General features: G+C 42.0%; 1 protein-coding gene across 2 annotated transcripts in view; it reads left to right on the top strand.

Annotated features, from left to right (window-relative positions):
• The window catches only part of PSD3 (pleckstrin and Sec7 domain containing 3), a 444,727-nt gene that overhangs the window by 398,718 nt on the left and 26,266 nt on the right, over positions 1-19,743 (top strand). For both annotated transcript variants that reach the window (XM_040417899.1, XM_040417898.1), the window contains one exon: positions 6,754-6,897. In XM_040417899.1, coding sequence (XP_040273833.1) covers positions 6,754-6,897 — 144 coding nt within the window. The remainder of the gene's footprint in view (positions 1-6,753; positions 6,898-19,743) is intronic.

Raw genomic sequence — 19,743 nt, 5'->3', positions numbered from 1 at the left:
ATGGTGAGCAGACTTGTCCTAACAGTTGGTTGCTCCCTGTGCAGTTTGCATCTGCCTGTGTAAAGGGCTTTTAAATGATTGCAGGTCAACTTGTTATATTGTAGACCCCAAATGGGCCTTGTAAAAGCAGTAAGCACCCTTGTACTGTCTTTTTATACACAACTATCAGTCTACTCATTTACTCTAGCTGTGCACCATGATGCTTGCAGGTTATACTGCATGTTCAAAGAGACAGGTACACTTTAGTAAACACTTAACATTTAAAAGCTAGCTTTTTCTATCATCCATTTAATTTGCCTGGATGGACCACAGATTTCCAACTCTTTTTACCACAGAAAGTACTTTAATCTGTTCTTATTATGTCCACCAGCTGAGTAATGTAATTTCTACGTACAACATTGTCTCATCTTAATGAGACTACCCCTTTAATATTGAAAATGCCATAGCACGAAGATGACCCCTGTCCATTTGCCATGTTAGGGCTTATGGCCGCCATAGTGCAAGGTCCACTGCTCTGGATTCCAGCTGTGACCCGGAATGGATAGCTGCTCTGTAAAAACGTCTACAGCTCTGATAGATTTAAGATATCCATTGCTTTAGCTTGATCACTGTACAGACAACCCCTTTTGAAAGGGGTTGTCTATGGTGAGAAAAGAGCCATATGTCATTAGACAAGTTTCATATGAGACTGGAGTCCCATATCCATCAGTATATAAAACAATGGCATTTGCTATCCAGGGCCTGAATATAAGGCCGAATAGCACCTAGAGATATGAGCTTAGTCTTGTTTTAAAGTTAAGAGTATAGGCTTTAAAACAAGACCAGAATTGCGGTCTGCAGATCTCACTTCCAACCCAATTTCTAAAGGTTATATTTCAGGCTCTGTGGAGCTAGCACCATAATCCTGGTCTTGTTTTAAAACTTTGATAGGCCTCTTTCACACGAGCGTGACGGATTGGCTCCGGGTGCGTTCAGTGAAACTCGCACCATTTTGCAAGCAAGTTCAGTCAGTTTTATCTGCGATTGCGTTCAGGTGTTCAGTTTTTTCCACGAGGGTGCAATGCGTTTTGATGAGCTTTTCACGCGCGTGATAAAAAAACCTGAAGGTTTACAAACAACATCTGTTAACAACCATCAGTGAAAAACGCATTGTATCCACACTTGCTTGCGGATGCAATGCATTTTTCACTGAAGCCCCATTCACTTCTATAGAGACAGGGCTGCGTAAAGAATGCAGAATATAGAACATGCTGCATTTTTCACACAACGCAGAACTGATGCGTAAAAAAAAACGCTCATGTACACAGACCCATTAAAATGAATGGGTTAGGATTCAGTGCGGGTGCTATACGAAAACTCGCTCGTGTGATAGGGGCCTTAGCCCGGTTGTGATCTGAGCCAGCATGGAGGAGGGAAGGAAGGGTAGGGGGAACATGCTGACAAACAACAAGAACAGCAGGAGAGGTATAGATTTCCTTTTGCTTGGTAAATGTACATGACTGTACATGGATTCAGCAGCATTTTTTATTTCAGTTGTTCCATAACAGGAGCAGGACGAAACGAAAATGATGGAAGCGGCACTTCTACCAAATGTTGACAGACCTTATTGATTGGAATCAAGACCTCGTTAACTGAATCCATTATAAAGCCTAGCTTTTTACCACACTAAAGAGCACAGTATCCTGTGCTATTTTATTCCGTATTTTTTTATTGAATCTGTGATGTAAGCTCCTAATGGAGCTTCCAAAGCAGATGTGAACAAAACCCAACATAGACTTCTGTGCATATAATCGGTCCCCTCGTCCCATCAATCAGGAAGCATGCTTGCCCTCTAATTTTCACATACGGAATGAGAGGATGACTCTTGCTCATGTAATTACCCCTCTGTACCTAATTTGTCTATTAACGTCACATCAAGACATTTACCAGCGTCTGATCACACCAAGGTGCACCAATTACTTGAACCCCACACACTCAAAAACATCAATAAAGTTTACATTTATAAGTGACCTTTACCATAATATTATGCTGACCACTTCTCTAGCACTACCTGTAAAATGCTAAAGTAATAGTGATAATGATTATTGCTAGAGAGGAATAATGAATACATTTGTCAAATGGAAAAAAATATCTTTTTCGGTCAATATCTGTTGCCATGAATGGTTGTTTTCACTTGTTTTTGCAAATAAACAGTGTGACAAACTTATTCTGGTTGGTGCTGTATGCATGTTATGAGATTGGTTCTGGTACTGTATATATTTACTGAGCATTGTTATTAGGGATGTCCCGATACCGATACCGGACATATGCACAAGTACTTGTACTCGTGCAAATGTCCCCGATACCACTGCCGATACCTGTGCACCGCTTCTAAATGTGTCTGTGTCCGTCCGCGGCCTGCCCCTGCATCTCACACAGCAAATACAGCTTCTTCTTGCTCCCAGTCTCCGCCCCTCGCCCTGATTACCAGCGGCCTCCACCGTCCCAAGCTCCTCCCCCCATGGTCCCGATGATTCCACCCACAGACATCTGATCTCCGAATCGGAGCACAGGAGCAAGCCAGCCGCGGGAAATGCCTCTCCAGAGTCCAGACACCCACCGGCCTCCTCAAACAGAGTTCGCCTGCCAGTAGTTTTAAAAGTTATTGGAACCGACCCTAGTAAGTGTATAAAGCTTAGTTAGAGGATTATAAGCAGCCCAAGTGGTCACAGATAGAAAGAAATAAAGGTGTTGTGTCTGTCTTCTATGGCCCTGGTCCTTCCCTTCCTGCCTGCAAGCTGCACATTGATCTCTAAAAGCAGGCATTAGGGCAAGAAGAAATATACATTACTGTATGATGGCCACAAGACTATTATACTGAGGAGGAGGGGCTTCAAAAATTGTTGTCCTGACTCCTTACAGTAGCGTCTCCTTGTGGCCCCCATACAGTATAACGTCTTATTGTGGCTGCCCCCATACAGTATAACGTCTCCTTGTGGCCCTCATCCAGTATAACATCTCCTTGTGTCTGCCCCCATACAGTATAACGTCTCCTTGTAGCTGCCCCCATACAGTATAACATCTCCTTGTGGCTGCCCCATACAGTATAACGTCTCCTTGTGGCTGCCCCATACAGTATAACGTCTCCTTGTAGCTGCCCCCATACAGTATAATATCTCCTTGTGGCTGCCCCCATACAGTATAACGTCTCCTTGTGGCTGCCCCATACAGTATAACGTCTCCTTGTGGCTGCCCCATACAGTATAACGTCTCCTTGTGGCTGCCCCATACAGTATAACGTCTCCTTGTGGCTGCCCCATACAGTATAACGTCTCCTTGTGGCTGCCCCATACAGTATAACGTCTCCTTATGGCTGCCCCCATACAGTATAATATCTCCTTGTGGCTGCCCCCACACAGTATAACGTCTCCTTGTGGCTGCCCCATAAAGTATAACGTCTCCTTGTGGCTGCCCCATACAGTATAACGTCTCCTTGTAGCTGCCCCCATACAGTATAATATCTCCTTGTGGCTGCTCCCATACAGTATAACGTCTCCTTGTGGCTGCCCCATACAGTATAACGTCTCCTTGTGGCTGCCCCATACAGTATAACGTCTCCTTGGGGCTGCCCCCATACAGTATAACATCTCCTTGTGGCTGCCCCATACAGTATAACGTCTCCTTGTGGCTGCCCCCATACAGTATAACGTCTCCTTGTGGCAGCCCCTATACAGTATAACGTCTCCTTGTGGCTGCCCCATACAGTATAACGTCTCCTTGTGGCCCTCATACAGTATAACATCTGCTTGTGGCTGCCCCCATACAGTATAACTTCTCCTTGTAGCTGCCCCCATACAGTATAACGTCTCCTTGTGGCTGCCCCATACAGTATAACGTCTCCTTGTGGCTGCCCCCATACAGTATAACGTCTCCTTGTGGCTGCCCCCATACAGTATAACGTCTCCTTGTAGCTGCCCCCATACAGTATAACATCTTCTTGTGGCCCTCATACAGTATAACATCTCCTTGTGGCTGCCCCCATACAGTATAACGTCTCCTTGTGGCTGCCCCCATACAGTATAACTTTTCCTTGTAGCTGCCCCCATACAGTATAACATCTCCTTGTGGCTGCCCCCATACAGTATAACATCTCCTTGTGGCCCCCATACAGTATAACGTCTCCTTGTAGCTGCCCCCATACAGTATAACATCTCCTTGTGGCTGCCCCCATACAGTATAACATCTCCTTGTGGCTGCCCCCATACAGTATAACGTCTCCTTGTAGCTTCCCCCATACAGTATAACATCTCCTTGTGGCTGCCCCCATACAGTGTAACGTCTCCTTGTGGCCATATTTATGTACTGCGCATGCTTCTAGTGCTATATTTATGTACTGAGCATGCTTCTAGTGCTATATTTATGTACTGAGCATGCTTCTAGTGCTATATTTATGTACTGCGCATGCTTCTAGTGCCATATTTATGTACTGCGCATGCTTCTAGTGCTATATTTATGTACTGAGCATGCTTCTAGTGCTATATTTATGTACTGAGCATGCTTCTAGTGCTATATTTATGTACTGAGCATGCTTCTAGTGCTATATTTATGTACTGAGCATGCTTCTAGTGCCATATTTATGTACTGAGCATGCTTCTAGCGCTATATATATGTACTGAGCATGCTTCTAGTGCCATATTTATGTACTGCGCATGCTTCTAGTGCTATATTTATGTACTGCGCATGCTTCTACTGCCATATTTATGTACTGAGCTTCTAGTGCCATATTTATGTACTGAGCATGCTTCTAGTGCCATATTTATGTACTGAGCATGCTTCTAGTGCCATATTTATGTACTGTGCATGCTTCTAGTGCCATATTTATGTACTGCGCATGCTTCTAGGGCCATATTTATGTACTGAGCATGCTTCTAGTGCTATATTTATGTACTGAGCTTCTAGTGCCATATTTATGTACTGAGCATGCTTCTAGTGCTATATTTATGTACTGCGCATGCTTCTAGTGCCATATTTATGTACTGAGCTTCTAGTGCCATATTTATGTACTGCGTATGCTTCTAGTGCTATATTTATGTACTGAGCATGCTTCTAGTGCTATATTTATGTACTGCGCATGCTTCTAGTGCCATATTTATGTACTGAGCATGCTTCTAGTGCCATATTTATGTACTGAGCATGCTTCTAGTGCCATATTTATGTACTGCGCATGCTTCTAGTGCTATATTTATGTACTGAGCATGCTTCTACTGCCATATTTATGTACTGAGCATGCTTCTAGTGCTATATTTATGTACTGAGCATGCTTCTAGTGCTATATTTATGTACTGAGCATGCTTCTACTGCCATATTTATGTACTGAGCATGCTTCTAGTGCCATATTTATGTACTGAGCATGCTTCTAGTGCTATATTTATGTACTGCGCATGCTTCTAGTGCTATATTTATGTACTGAGCTTCTACTGCCATATTTATGTACTGAGCATGCTTCTAGTGGTATATTTATGTACTGAGCTTCTACTGCCATATTTATGTACTGCGCATGCTTCTAGTGCCATATTTATGTACTGAGCATGCTTCTAGTGCCATATTTATGTACTGCGCATGCTTCTAGGGCCATATTTATGTACTGAGCTTCTAGTGCTATATTTATGTACTGAGCTTCTAGTGCTATATTTATGTACTGAGCATGCTTCTAGTGCTATATTTATGTACTGAGCATGCTTCTAGTGCTATATTTATGTACTGAGCATGCTTCTAGTGCTATATTTATGTACTGCGCATGCTTCTAGTGCTATATTTATGTACTGAGCATGCTTCTAGTGCCATATTTATGTACTGAGCATGCTTCTAGTGCCATATTTATGTACTGCGCATGCTTCTAGTGCTATATTTATGTACTGTGCATGCTTCTAGTGCTATATTTATGTACTGAGCATGCTTCTAGTGCTATATTTATGTACTGCGCATGCTTCTAGTGCCATATTTATGTACTGAGCATGCTTCTAGTGCCATATTTATGTACTGAGCATGCTTCTAGCGCTATATATATGTACTGAGCATGCTTCTAGTGCCATTTTTATGTACTGAGCATGCTTCTAGTGCCATTATTATGTACTGTGCTTGGTTCTGGTGCTATATTTATGTACTGAGCATGCTTCTAGTGCTATATTTATGTACTGCGCATGCTTCTAGTGCCATTTTTATGTACTGTGCATGCTTCTAGTGCCATTTTTATGTACTGTGCTTGGTTCTGGTGCTGTATTTATACAGCACTGAGTGATCAGCTTAAACTCATAGTAGTAATAATCCAAGGTCAGGGCAGGCAGAGTTTGTGTGAATCTGTGAAACAGCCCAAAGGTCAGGGCAGGCTGGAAAGGATCAATATGCTAAGCATACAGAGGTTATGTCAGGCGGCAGAGAATCAGAATCTGGGAATTAGGCAGAAAACGGTACACAGGCAGACAAGCAGATTAGGGCTTGTTCACATCACGGTTATTTATTCTGTTATGGCTTTCGGTTATAACGGAATCCCTAAGACGGAAATCAAAACGGAAGCCTTTAAGAGGCATTCCGGTTTGATCCGTCATAATAGAAGCTTATGGGAAAGCCTAAAGGATCCGTCTGGTTTCCATTATGCTGGATGGAAAACAAAGTCCTGATTCCGTTATTTTCCGTTATAACCATGTTTTATTTAACAATTATTCGGTACAGTGTGGCTTAATGCAATGAAATAACTGGAAGATTGCCTCATTTCAGGACGAACAGCTGAAATCACATGAAACAAAACTGAAACAAATCTCCACTGAACTGGCAGAGCATCGCTCATATCCACCTGACAAGAAGGTGAAGGCCAAGGAAATAGATGAATACAAGATGAAAGATCACTACCTGGAGTTTGAGGTATGTCTTTTGTTAAATTAAGTTCTCTGATGTCACCTTGTTCCACATTAGGAAAGAGCTTAAAGGAATATATCACCTATATTTTTACCCTCCCCCCCCCACATGATCATGGGGAAGGGGGGGGGGGGTTACCGTGTTGTCTGAGTTGTTGTTAAGAGCATATGTAGATACAATTTACAGTAGCCATATGGAGTATAGGAGCCTGCAGATTGGAGGTAACTTCTTGTCTACAATGGGAGAGTGTTCTAGGCATGCTCTGTGACATATGCAGAGGTCATTCTGCAGGGAGGGAGTCGATAAGCTGTGACCATTTCCTATTGTGATTGCTGGCTCCTGAGCTATCTGTATAAGGCCTCCTGCACACGACTGTTGTGTGCACCCGTGGCCGTTGTGCCGTTTTCCGACTTTCAATGGGTCCGTGGAAAAATCAGAAAATGCACCGTTTTGCAGCCGCATCCGTGATCCGTGTTTCCTGTCCGTCAATAAAAATAAGACCTGTCCTATTTTTTTGACGGACAACGGTTCACGGACCCATTCAAGTCAATGGGATTACCATCCGCGTCCGTGATCCGTGGCCGTAGGTTACTTTCATACAGACGGATCCGAAGATCCGTCTGCATAAAAGCTTTTTCAGAGATGAGTTTTCACTTCGTGAAAACTCATGTCCGACAGTATATTCTAACACAGAGGCGTTCCCATAGTGATGGGGACGCTTCTAGTTAGAATATACTACAAACTGTGTACATGACTGCTGCCTGGCAGCACCCGATCTCTTACAGGGAGCTGTGATCCGCACAATTAACCCCTCAGGTGCTGCACCTGAGGGGTTAATTGTGCATATCATAGCCCCCTATAAGTGATCAGGGGCTGCCAGGCAGCAGGGGGCATGCCCCTCTCCCTCCCCAGTTTTAATTTCATTGGTGGCCAGTGCGCCCCCCCGGCCCCCTCTCCCTCTATTGTAATATCATTGGTGGCCAGTGTGGATCCTCCAAAAATCAAGGAAGACCCACGGACGAAAAAACGGATCACGGACCAACGGAACCCCGTTTTGCGGACCGTGAAAAAATACTGTCGTATGCAGGAGGCCTAAGTTGTTATATTTCATTGCAATCCTGTCTGTGATGATAATGAGATGACTGCGGTAAAGTGACCTCCCCAGAACAGGAAGTGTAGACTATTGTTAGCCTTAATGGCCAGAGTGAAAAATGCAAGATTTCAGGATTTTTTAAATCTACTGGCATTTAAAAAAAAATATTAAAAATGATGACTGGAATTTCTCAAAGAATATTTTTTTTTACATAAAAACTTGATTAAAATATATTGATGACTCATTACCTTTAACCCCAGTTCTGAAATGTTCTTTATCAAGTATGAGCAGACAGAAGATGCAGACAATTTAATTCCTCATGACTTCTCTATTTGCCCATTAGTTTGACAGCCAGGGTTTGGTGCTACATGTACATAATACAGGCTGTTGTAAATGACACCGTGCATATTGGTTGGAAGAGTGGAGTAGGTTGCGATATGCAACAACAACAAAAAAACTTTTTTCCCTCTTACAAATTGCTGACCTGTAATACTACACACTGCCTTTAGACAGGAGTGGCACTCTTCTAAGCAAAAAAAAAGGAGTAATTTATTCTACTTCCATACAACTCCTTCAATTTTGGTTAGAGTGCTGTATGGCTAGGCTAAGTCTCTTTAAAGAGAACCTGTTACATTTTACATACAATATGATCTGCCAGAAGCCTGTTATAGAGCAGATTGATATATAGTTTTATTGGTCAATGGTGTATGAGTGTGTCTATAGAGATAACTGTCAATCACTGATGGGACTGCGTGTTGGACTTCTAAACATAAAAAGTGAATCTTACTGAATCATACTGAATCTTATCCCAAAACACTTTATATCAATCTGCTCCGCTCCTCTTGCTCTATAACATGCTGCCTGCAGAATTGGCTGCATTTTCGATGTGACAGGTGCTTAGATAGTTCTGTTCTTTAATGTTACTTACTGTAGATAAATAATAATGATTTCTACAGATGCCTAGTCTGACAGTAAGACGTACTCTGGTTCTTATTGAAAGCCTAATTGGTCACTTGGTATGAACATATCTAATTAGTATATGAATACTGTAAATGCTGTCTAGATCTTTCAGTGTAGTAGTCATTTTATTCATGGTGTGTCAAATATCATTGCTGAAAGCTGGTGAATAGTAGACCTATACCTTATATACTGTATATATGTGTGTGTGTTTTATATAAATGTACTATTTATATATGAGAGAATAAATAAATGATAGATAAAATTGACACCTCTGTTTATATATACCCAGTGATATTTGTATTTGCATGTGTAAAAATGTGTATATACTGTGTATATACATACTGTATTTTTTGCCCTATAAGACACACTTTTTTCCCTATTAGGGTGAATACTAATGAGCGCTTCTATTATGGAAATGCTCATTAGTACAGTAGGATCAATTATTTGTATACCTTCCACACTGAATTGAGCGTGTAGAGGTATAATGTCACAACCCAAACAAATTGTCAGTAAATTATGTGAACTGGGTATCTTAAAACATAACTTTTACTATGTATTGTTTAAATTATTTTAAATAAGTATCATATACACCACATTGTTGTGAGACAAAAATGCAATTTAGGTAGAAGCGCCACTAACTAATATCACAGAATATGTGAAGAAAGAAAAATGGGTGGATCTTACCACGTCCAGTAGGGAGATCAACACCTGGTGGCGTAGTAGTCCTTTTGTAATGTGGCAGAAGGACAATGGTGACCGGCACTCTTTTGGTCAAGGCATTGGTTTGTTCTCCTGTTTAGCCCTAAAATAAGACCCTACCTATGTAAAGGGTAGCGGGCTAAGCAAGTTGCCTGCCTATCAGACACAGAGCACCCGCCCCGACAGGGGCGACCCCATACGGAACCTTTCCCTGTATATGGACCTAATCCCTATTTGTACCCTATTTATAAAGCCCTACATGCCATGTTTCATTCCGAATTACCGGAACTCATCAGGGGACTTCAATGAACTTTCAGGGAATACTAAAAAAGAGAAATACAAAATACACAAAATATTGGTCACTAACCGTCCTGGATAATGGACTATAAACAGCTAAAAGCTAGATCTTAGATGTTAAAATCTACTTACTAGAATCGAAGGTACGTTCCCCGTCGTATTCTATGTATGGACAATCAGTGGCAAATGTCCATACTAGGTGTAGGGAAGTGTCCCCTGTACACCTATGTCTCGCCGCAATTGGTGGTGGTTTGGGAGAGCATCTCTCTGTGCTCGATCCCTCCTTAAATATACTAGGGATCCGGCTAATTCAACCCCTAATTACCTACCTCACCTGGCTTGCAAAGCGCAGAAACCATGGTCCGCGTTTGGAATGCACGCCGTCCGCGTGCGTTTCCACAGTACCGGAAGTAGGCATCACGTGATCTCGGGTTGCCGGAAGTAGGGTGGGAACTAATGTGTGAGCGTCGCCTGCTGCTTAGCAACCTCGCGACTAACATACACAATACCCACGTGTGCCGCCAATGATGTTTTGACAGCTTGGTAAGAAATAGCAGAATCGCTTAGAGTGGATTTAAAATGACAGAACGGCTGAATACATTATAAGATACTGATTATGCGTAGTATACGGCAAAAGGTGATCACTAATGATATATATATATTATAATGAAAGCCATGAAAGCATTAAATGAAAGGCAATTAAATGGTGCAACCTTGTTGTAGTTTAGATAAAGCTGCTAAAGTTCAGCTGCTCGTTAAGGCCTAGGGGATAGGTGGTCTTCAAATAGAAGATCCATTTTGCCTCACACTGGAGGATTCTCCTGTCAAGGTCACCTCGTCTCACCCCTGGCTTGATCTTTTCAATGCCCATAATTGAGAGGCATTCTGTCTTCCCTCCATGTTCAGCTCTGACATGGCGCGAGACAGAAGTGTCCCTAGCATTTTTCACGTCTCCAATATGTTCACCTACCCTCCTCCTTAATTCTCTTGTTTTACCGACGTACTCTTTACCACAGTCACAGGTGATTTTGTAAACCACCCCTGTGGACTTACAATTAATAAAGTCCCTAACCGTGTACATCTTATGGGTATTACTGCTCTTGAAGGTTTTTGCACACTTCATGTACCTACACGCCGTACAACATCCACACCTGTAATTACCATAGATACCTCTCTCTAACCATGTTTTATTTGTGGGTGCCGGTGTGAAGTGGCTGTTTACCATCAGATCACGAACACTCCTACCTCTCCTGTACGTGATACTGGGGTGCTCTTTAATGACTCTACATATGTCGGGGTCCATCTGGTTTTCAAATCATCAGCCTGTCGTGTAAAGTCAAAACGTCTCGAGCAATTCCTCCTAAGCCGTAAATATTGGCCTCGGGGGATCCCTTTCTTGAGGGGGAAAGGATGGCTACTTTCCCACCTCAAGAGAGAATTAGTGGAGGTAGGCTTTCGAAAACCAATGCCTTGACCAAAAAGAGTGCCGGTCACCATTGTCCTTCTGCCACATTACAAAAGGACCATTATGCCACCAGGTGTTGATCTCCCTACTGGACGTGGTAAGATCCACCCATTTTTCTTTCTTCACATATTCTGTGATATTAGTTAGTGGCGCTTCTACCTAAATTGCATTTTTGTCTCACAACAATGTGGTGTATATGATACTTATTTTAAATAATATATAGTAAAAGTTATGTTTTAAGATACCCAGTTCACATAATTTACTGACAATTAGTACAGTAGGACCAGGGAGCAGTGAATACAGCGCTCCCTGTGGTGGCTCTGTACCACTACCTGTTCTTCGTCTGTCTGCAATGCACACTGTGCTGTGACCTGCACACAGCGCAAGGACATATGCGCGCACTGTAAACTCACGCAGTGCAATGTTCAGTCACAGCACAACAGGAAGAGAGCTGGATCCATGAAGTGGCAGCGGCGGCCGGTATAGGAGAAGCGAGTTGATTTATTTTAATTTTTTTGTCTGATCTCAGGTCTGACTAACATTTGGGGCTTGATCGGAGGTCTGATTGGAGGTCTGAGCTGGGGTCTGATTAATATTGGTGGTTTGATCTGAGGTCTGATTGGGGATCTTATTAACATTGGGGGTTTGGGCTGTGGTCTAATTAACGTTGGGGATCTGAGGTCTGATCTGAGGTATTTTTGGGGGTGTGAGCGGAGGCCTGATTAAAGGGAACCTGTCACCTCCAAAAACTATCCGAAATCGCCAGCAGTACCTGAGAGTAGCCCGCAGTGTGTTTCTAATTATCATTTTCTTTCAGCAGTCAGATGCGGCAAAAGCTCTGAAAGCATTCTTTTATCCCCTGCTGCGCTATTTTCTAGTCATGCCCCCTTCGCTGTGACTGACAGAGCTTATGCACGAGAGTTCGGCTGGCTTTGCCGATCTGCAGGCTGTCAGTCACAGGCAAAGGGGCAGGGAAGGGGGCATGGTTACCTTGACTTCAAGCATGACTAGAAAATAGCGCAGCAGGGGATAAAAGAATGTTTTCAGAGCTTTTGCCACATCTAACTGCTGAAAGAAAATGATCATTAGAAACACACTGCGGTCTACTCTCAGGTACTGCTGGCGGTTTGGGATGGTTTTTGGAGGTGACAGGTTCCCTTTAACATTGGGGGTATGAGCTGAGGTCTGATTTACATTGGGGATCTGATCTGAGGTCTGATGAAATATTTTTTTTCCTAATTTCCTTCTCTAAAACCTGTACAGTGTATATATAGGGCAAAAAATACAGTGTGTGTGTGTATGTATATATATATATATATATATATATACAGTACAGACCAAAAGTTTGGACACACCTTCTCATTCAAAGAGTTTTCTTTATTTTCATGACTATGAAAATTGTAGATTCACACTGAAGGCATCAAAACTATGAATTGACACATGTGGAATTATATACATAACAAACAAGTGTGAAACAACTGAAAATATGTCATATTCTAGGTTCTTCAAAGTAGCCACCTTTTGCTTTGATTACTGCTTTGCTCACTATTGGCATTCTCTTGATGAGCTTCAAGAGGTAGTCCCCTGAAATGGTTTTCACTTCACAGGTGTGCCCTGTCAGGTTTAATAAGTGGGATTTCTTGCCTTCTAAATGGGGTTGGGACCATCAGTTGCGTTGAGGAAAAGTCAGGTGGATACACAGCTGATAGTCCTACTGAATAGACTGTTAGAATTTGTATTATGGCAAGAAAAAAGCAGCTAAGTAAAGAAAAACGAGTGGCCATCATTACTTTAAGAAATGAAGGTCTGTCAGTCAGCCGAAAAATTGGGAAAACTTTGAAAGTAAGGGCTATTTGAACATGAAGGAGAGTGATGGGGTGCTGCACCAGATGACCTGGCCTCCACAGTCACCGGACCTGAAGCCAATCGAGATGGTTTGGGGTGAGCTGGACCGCAGAGTGAAGGCAAAAGGGCCAACAAGTGCTAAGCATCTCTGGGAACTCCTTCAAGACTGTTGGAAGACCATTTCAGGGGACTACCTCTTGAAGCTCATCAAGAGAATGCCAAGAGTGTGCAAAGCAGTAATCAAAGCAAAAGGTGGCTACTTTGAAGAACCTAGAATATGACATATTTTCAGTTGTTTCACACTTGTTTGTTATGTATATAATTCCACATGTGTTAATTCATAGTTTTGATGCATTCATAGTCATGAAAATAAAGAAAACTCTTTGAATGAGAAGGTGTGTCCAAACTTTTGGACCTGGTCTGTACTGTATATATATATATATATATATATATAAGTAAAAAGTTAGCAGCACTTTGAAATGCCAGGTGCAAAGTCCTTGTATAAGATTCTGGATGAACAAATCCGCCAATTGTAGTAAAAGTAAGCACAGGGTAGCACTCCGGGCTTGGATGAAGAAAAGTGGATCCTTTCTTACACCAAATACAACATTTCAGCTCACCTCAATGGAGCCTTTGTAAAGCTTGACAAAGGCTCCATTTAGGTGAATTGAAACGTTGTATTTCGTGTAAGAAAGGATCCACTTTTCTTCACCCAAGTCCGGAGTGCTGCCCTTTGCTTTGCTTACTTTTACAATATATATATATATATATATTTTTTTTAATCTTTTATCTACCTTTTTCCTGTTGAAACAGCATTTTTACTGCTGTTTTTATGCTGAGCTGGAATGGCTATCTCAGCTAGCATGTAACTATGCTGTTGCTAAGGCTTCTAGCACTTGAGGATTCATCTTTACAGCATTTACTGATTTACAAGTGTTAACTATGTTGTTGTTTTTCCTGCATGGAATGAAATGGATTATGCTGTGCACAGTAGCACCATGGCTTCCATTTTCAAGTGGATCCTGACAAATTCTGACAGATTTTTATGTTTTATAGTGGGGTTGAAATGTTCTAGACAGCAAGAAAAGTGCTTGCAAAAAAAGCAACAGAAAAAAAAAACATTGATGTGAAAATGCCACTATCTAGATTGGAAAAAAAATTACATCTTTTTGTCTGTTAAAATATAATGGTCATTTCACAGAATACCATATCACTGTTATCTTATCCAATAGAAGATAGGTAATCTTGATTGTAAGCCATTTCAGAAGCAAAATAACCATTGCTGTTTTTTCTTAAGAAAATTATTGTCTTTGTGAACGGGCAACCCGGTGGCTCAGTGGTTAGCACTGGTGCCTTGCATCGCAGGGGTCCTAGGTTCGAATCCGACCAAGGACAACATATGCATGGAGTTTGTATGTTCTCCCATGTTTATAAGAATTTACTAGAATATTTTGTTTTCAGTTTTTGTATTTCTCTATTATATAGAATTTGAAGAAGTAGCTTGTATCCCATGGGTTAGCCAGGATTAAGATAATGATTTTTCCTAAAGACAACTCCCCTCCGAAACAGCACCACTCTTCCTTAGGTTATGCCTTGTATTGCAGCTCATCTCCATTCCAGTGAATGGGCACAAGCTGTAGTACTAGAGCCTATAGCTAATATGGACACTATTCCTAAAAGAGAAAAGATGAATGGACAACCCCTTTAACTATATGTAAGGGACTGCATGTAACTTAGAATTCAGGAATAGCGTGGCATAGGGATGTATTAAGGCGCATTTACACTGATGTGGAGACGATTGTCAGGAAGCAAGCTTTCCTTCTTGATAACTGCCTGCTCGTTAGTGGAGGTGAAGCGCTGCATTTAATTGTGATGGCACCTTCACAGTATGATGAGCAATGGCTGCCGCTATCAGTTACCCTCATACAGCTGCATTGTTTCTGGGCAGGAGATCACTGTTTTGACATCACAATCTGCTGCAGAAATCATCATTGGGATGTCTGCACCTTAGATCATGTCATCTGATGAACGAGTGTTTCGCTCGTTCATCTGGTGGTCGGCGGCACCTTTAGACAGGCAGATTATCGGGAACGACCATTCGTCTGTTCCCGATAATTCGGCCCGAACTTCAGGCTGTGTAAATCCAGCTTTAGGCCTCATGCACACGACAGTTGTTTTTTGCGTCCGCAAATTGTGCGTCCGCTAAAAAAAATGGATGCGACATCCGTTTTTTTTGGAGGATCTGTTTTTTTCCACAGATCCCTTGTAATAAATGCCTATCCTTTTCCGCAAATGTGAAAAAAGTAGGACGTGCACTATTTTTTTTGCTGAAGGGAAACACGGACATTTTTTTGCTGACCCATTGAAATGAATGGGTCCCCATCCTATCCGCAAAAAAAACGGAACGGAGGCCGAGGAAAAACGTGTGCATGAGGCCTTAGACTGAATTGACATGTCAAATACAAACTACGTCTATATGCTGCTGCTGGACAGTAAATTGTTTTCCTTTATCTAGATGTAGAAACCTTTGAAGTATTGTGTATTAGCTGAGCTTTGAAGACAAAATGCAGACTCATAGATCCTGATCTTTCAGCTGCTTTACCCACCATGCCTTCAGCTGTGATAATCTCTCTGTTACAGCAGAAGACAGATATGCTGTGGTTTAAATCACCATCCCTACTTAGCAATTCGTATTGACATTGTAGTAAAGCTGCAATCTGCTCTGCAAGCCTAAAAACACTGTAAAATCACAGATTCTAGTTGTGGCTTTGGATGCATGTGGAAATGCAGCTGGAATTTCAGAATGGATAAATTAGCTGCTGGTCTTTAATAACTAGGTGCATTTTAATGCTAATATCAATTATTACTAAGATTGCCTGAATAGATTCTTCTTTGAGGCCTCGTGCACATGACCATGTACAATTTTTGGTCTTCCCTAAAGCAGTTGTCATCAGAAAATTACATATTTTTTAACCATATTTTAATTTTAAACCTATTTTTAAGAATTGTTCATGATTTTGTTTACCTTTTCCTTGGCCTCTAAGCTTAAAGAGGTTATCCGACCCTTGAAATGCCCCGCCATATGCCCAGGCCCCCACACACAATGTACTTACCTTGCTTCCCGAAACCCACGTTGCTTCTAAAGCCCGCGCGGCCGCCAGTGTATCTCCCCTTCTGGCGGATGAAAATATCGGGCGGGGGGGTGCAGCCAATGACAGGTGTGACTGGAACAAGCCTCTCTAGCATCACCCGGAGAGTAAGGTAAGTACAACCTGCGTGAAGGGCCTGGGCACATGAAGGGGGGGGGGGCATTTCAGGGGTCGGATAACCCTTTTAATAATATGTAAGACTTCATCTTCTTTGTAGATCACTTGTCAGCAGTCATATTATTATCATCACTGGCAGGATTATAATGACAAGTAATATCTTTATATAGATCGCACAGGATCCACCTTTCATAATAGGTGATGTCACAGCTTAACTACACAGGCCAATATAAGTTGGTGAGCTCAGCTCCTGCCCATTGTGCCTGTGGTCCAAGTGGCTGTTGTAAAACATATCTCTAAATGCTGTTAACAACTCAAGCAACATGACAACCCCCATAATCATGTACACCAGAAAATAGAAATATAAAATATACTATCAGAAAATAAAAATGGATTGAAAAACGTTTTAATATCTGATACTAATTCGTAAAAAAAAAAAAAAATGTACCGCAGGCGAGAAATTCCCATTAAAGCTATGTCTGACTGTGAAGCATTACCTACTTTTATTTTATGTGTTGGAAAAAGTGCTGCTGGGTCTTCATGAATTTGGAATTTACCTATACACCAATGGCTTCGGTGTAAATACATTGATCAGTTGACCCCATTATGTTCCAGTCAATTGCTGCAACATACATACATACAGCAAAAAGAGCGAAGTTATTTTGGAAATAAGCTAAACTAAATCAATACTGTGAAAAACATTTACAGGTACCTTTGGTTTTACCCCTGTAAATAACAATGAGTCCAGCTCAAAGCATTTTAATTGTGTCCCCTTTCTAGTGACTCCCAACATTAAATATGTGTAGTAGACTTAATAGGGATGTTATCATTAAGGGTACCAGCACACAGCACTGTTTTGACATGCATTCAGGATGCAGCTTTTTATTGTAGCTAACTGAAATTAATTAAATCAGTTCCACTATGCAGAACACCAGGTTTTAATGAGGCTGCTAAACTGGCTAAATTGAAAACTGCATCATGAATGCATGTCAGAACTGCACTGTTTGCCAGCACCCTAAAACTACATCTTTTCAGATTGAAGATCCCGCTTCTCACAAACAGCTTAACGTGCCAGGGGAATCGACACACATCGATATGTCACACTGCTGGTACCACACATGTACACAGGGGCGTAGCTATAGGGGGTGCAGAGGTAGCAGTCGCTACCGGGCCCAGGAGCCTGAGGGGCCCCAAAGACCCTTGTACCACATGAGAAGACACCTGTTTTATAGAAGGTGCATGCTGGTCAAGTTACACCTCTGGCTGGAGGGAAGGTGTTAGGTCAAGAATTTGGCATGGTGGGGGGGTGGGGTTTAAATTTTTGCCTCAGGCAGCAGGAAGGCAATGTGCTTCCCTGCCCCTGGCCATAAAGCAATGAGGGAAGGGGGGCCCAAGCTGAACTCTTGCATCAGGGCCCATGAACCTTTAGCTACGCCCCTGCATGTACAAATACATTGATTGCTCAAGTTTGCCAGAGTAAGGGGTGGTTTGTTTGTGGCTATCCCATGTGGCTCACGGAGAAAGTTCCAAGCATGTACAGTACTGTGCAAAAGTTTTAGGTATGGATAAATGGAGCAAATTATGAATTTAAAAAAAAATGCAAGGGTTAATAGTTCATTTTTTTAAGTTCACAAAATACAAAGTGAATGAACCACAGAGAAATCTAACAACAATCAATATTTGGCATGATCCCCTTTGCCTTCAAAACAACATCAATTCTTCTAGGTGCAGTTGCACTTCGTTTTTGAAGTAACTCAGCAGAGAGGTTGTTCCAAACATCTTGGAGAACTAATCACAGATCTTCTGTAGATGAAGGCTTTCTGAAATCTTACTGTCTCTACATGTAATCCCAGACAGACTAGATGATGTTGAGATCAGGGCTCTGTGGGGGCCATATCATTACTTCCAAGACTCCTTGTTCTTCTTTACATTGAAGATAGTTATGATGGACTTTGGCTGGATATTTGGGAGCCAATCAGACGCCTCCCTAATAGTCCTGAATGATAAATATCTGCCTGTATTTCTCAGAATTGAGGACACCATTATTTCTTAACAAATCCCCAACTCTGTCTGGTGAAATGCAGCCCGAAACTTGCAAGGAACCTTCACCATGCTTCAGTGTTGCCTGCAGACACTTATTGTACCAGTTACAGCCAAGTATTTCAAATTTTGACCCATTAGTCGAGAGCACCTGCTGCCATTTTTCCACACCCCAGTTACTATGTTTTTGTGCCTAGTTGAGTCACTGGGCCTTGTTTCCATGTCAAAGGTAGGGCTTTTTAGCTGCAAGGCTTCCATGTAGTCCACTTCTAGCCAGACTTCTCCAAACAGTAGATGGGTGTATCTGGGCCCCGCTGGTCTCTGCCAGTTCTGAGCTGATGGCATTGCTGGACATCTTCTGATTTCAAAGTGGAAGTATGATGTATCTTTCATCTGCTGTACAAAGTTTTCAGCTAATGGAATTGGCGGTTTGGTCAGGTTTAATGGTGTCCTCAATGTTTAGAAATCAAGACAGATACTTATCCACCATGCAAAAACATCAGGGAGCCATCTATTGGCTTCATATTTATTCTGCAGCTGGATAACGACCCCAAACATACAGCCGATGTCATGAGGAACTATCCTTAGTGTAAAAAAGAATAAGGAGTCCTGAAAGTGATTATCTGGCCCCCACCGAACCCCAATCTCAACGTCATCGACTCCATCTGGGATTACATGAAAAGACAGAAGGATTTTAGGAAGCCTACATCCATAGAAGATCTGTGGTTAGTTCTCCTAAATTTCTCGAACAACCTCCCTGCCAAGTTCCTTCAAAAATTGTGTGCAAGTATACCTAGAAGAATTTATGCTTTTTTGAAGGCAAAGCTTGGTCACACCAATTATTGATATGATTTAAATTTCGCTTTCTTTGCAGCATTTTTTTCCACATTTTACTGTACTGTACTAATAGGGCAATTGGTTTTTATGAGACACCAACCGCTAACAAATGTTAGAAAATAACAAAAGGATTAAACCTCACCTTACCAATCCCCTGTGGTTCCTTTATGGACACTTCCTTGTTCTCCTGCTGTAGCGTAGATGTGTCAACACCCCTGAGGTCACCGATGTGGCCACTGATTAGCATGGCGGTAACATTCCTAGCCAATAGAATGACACTGGAGCTGGCTAAGCAGAGACCACCGAGGGAGCAGCGAAGCATCTGCACAGGAGTGGCAAGCAATTGGTTA

The sequence above is a fragment of the Bufo bufo genome, chromosome 2, assembly GCF_905171765.1.
Source record: "Bufo bufo chromosome 2, aBufBuf1.1, whole genome shotgun sequence".
NCBI lineage: Eukaryota > Metazoa > Chordata > Amphibia > Anura > Bufonidae > Bufo > Bufo bufo.
Note: the sequence above shows the minus strand (reverse complement) of the source record. Positions and strands in the feature narration are given on the sequence as shown.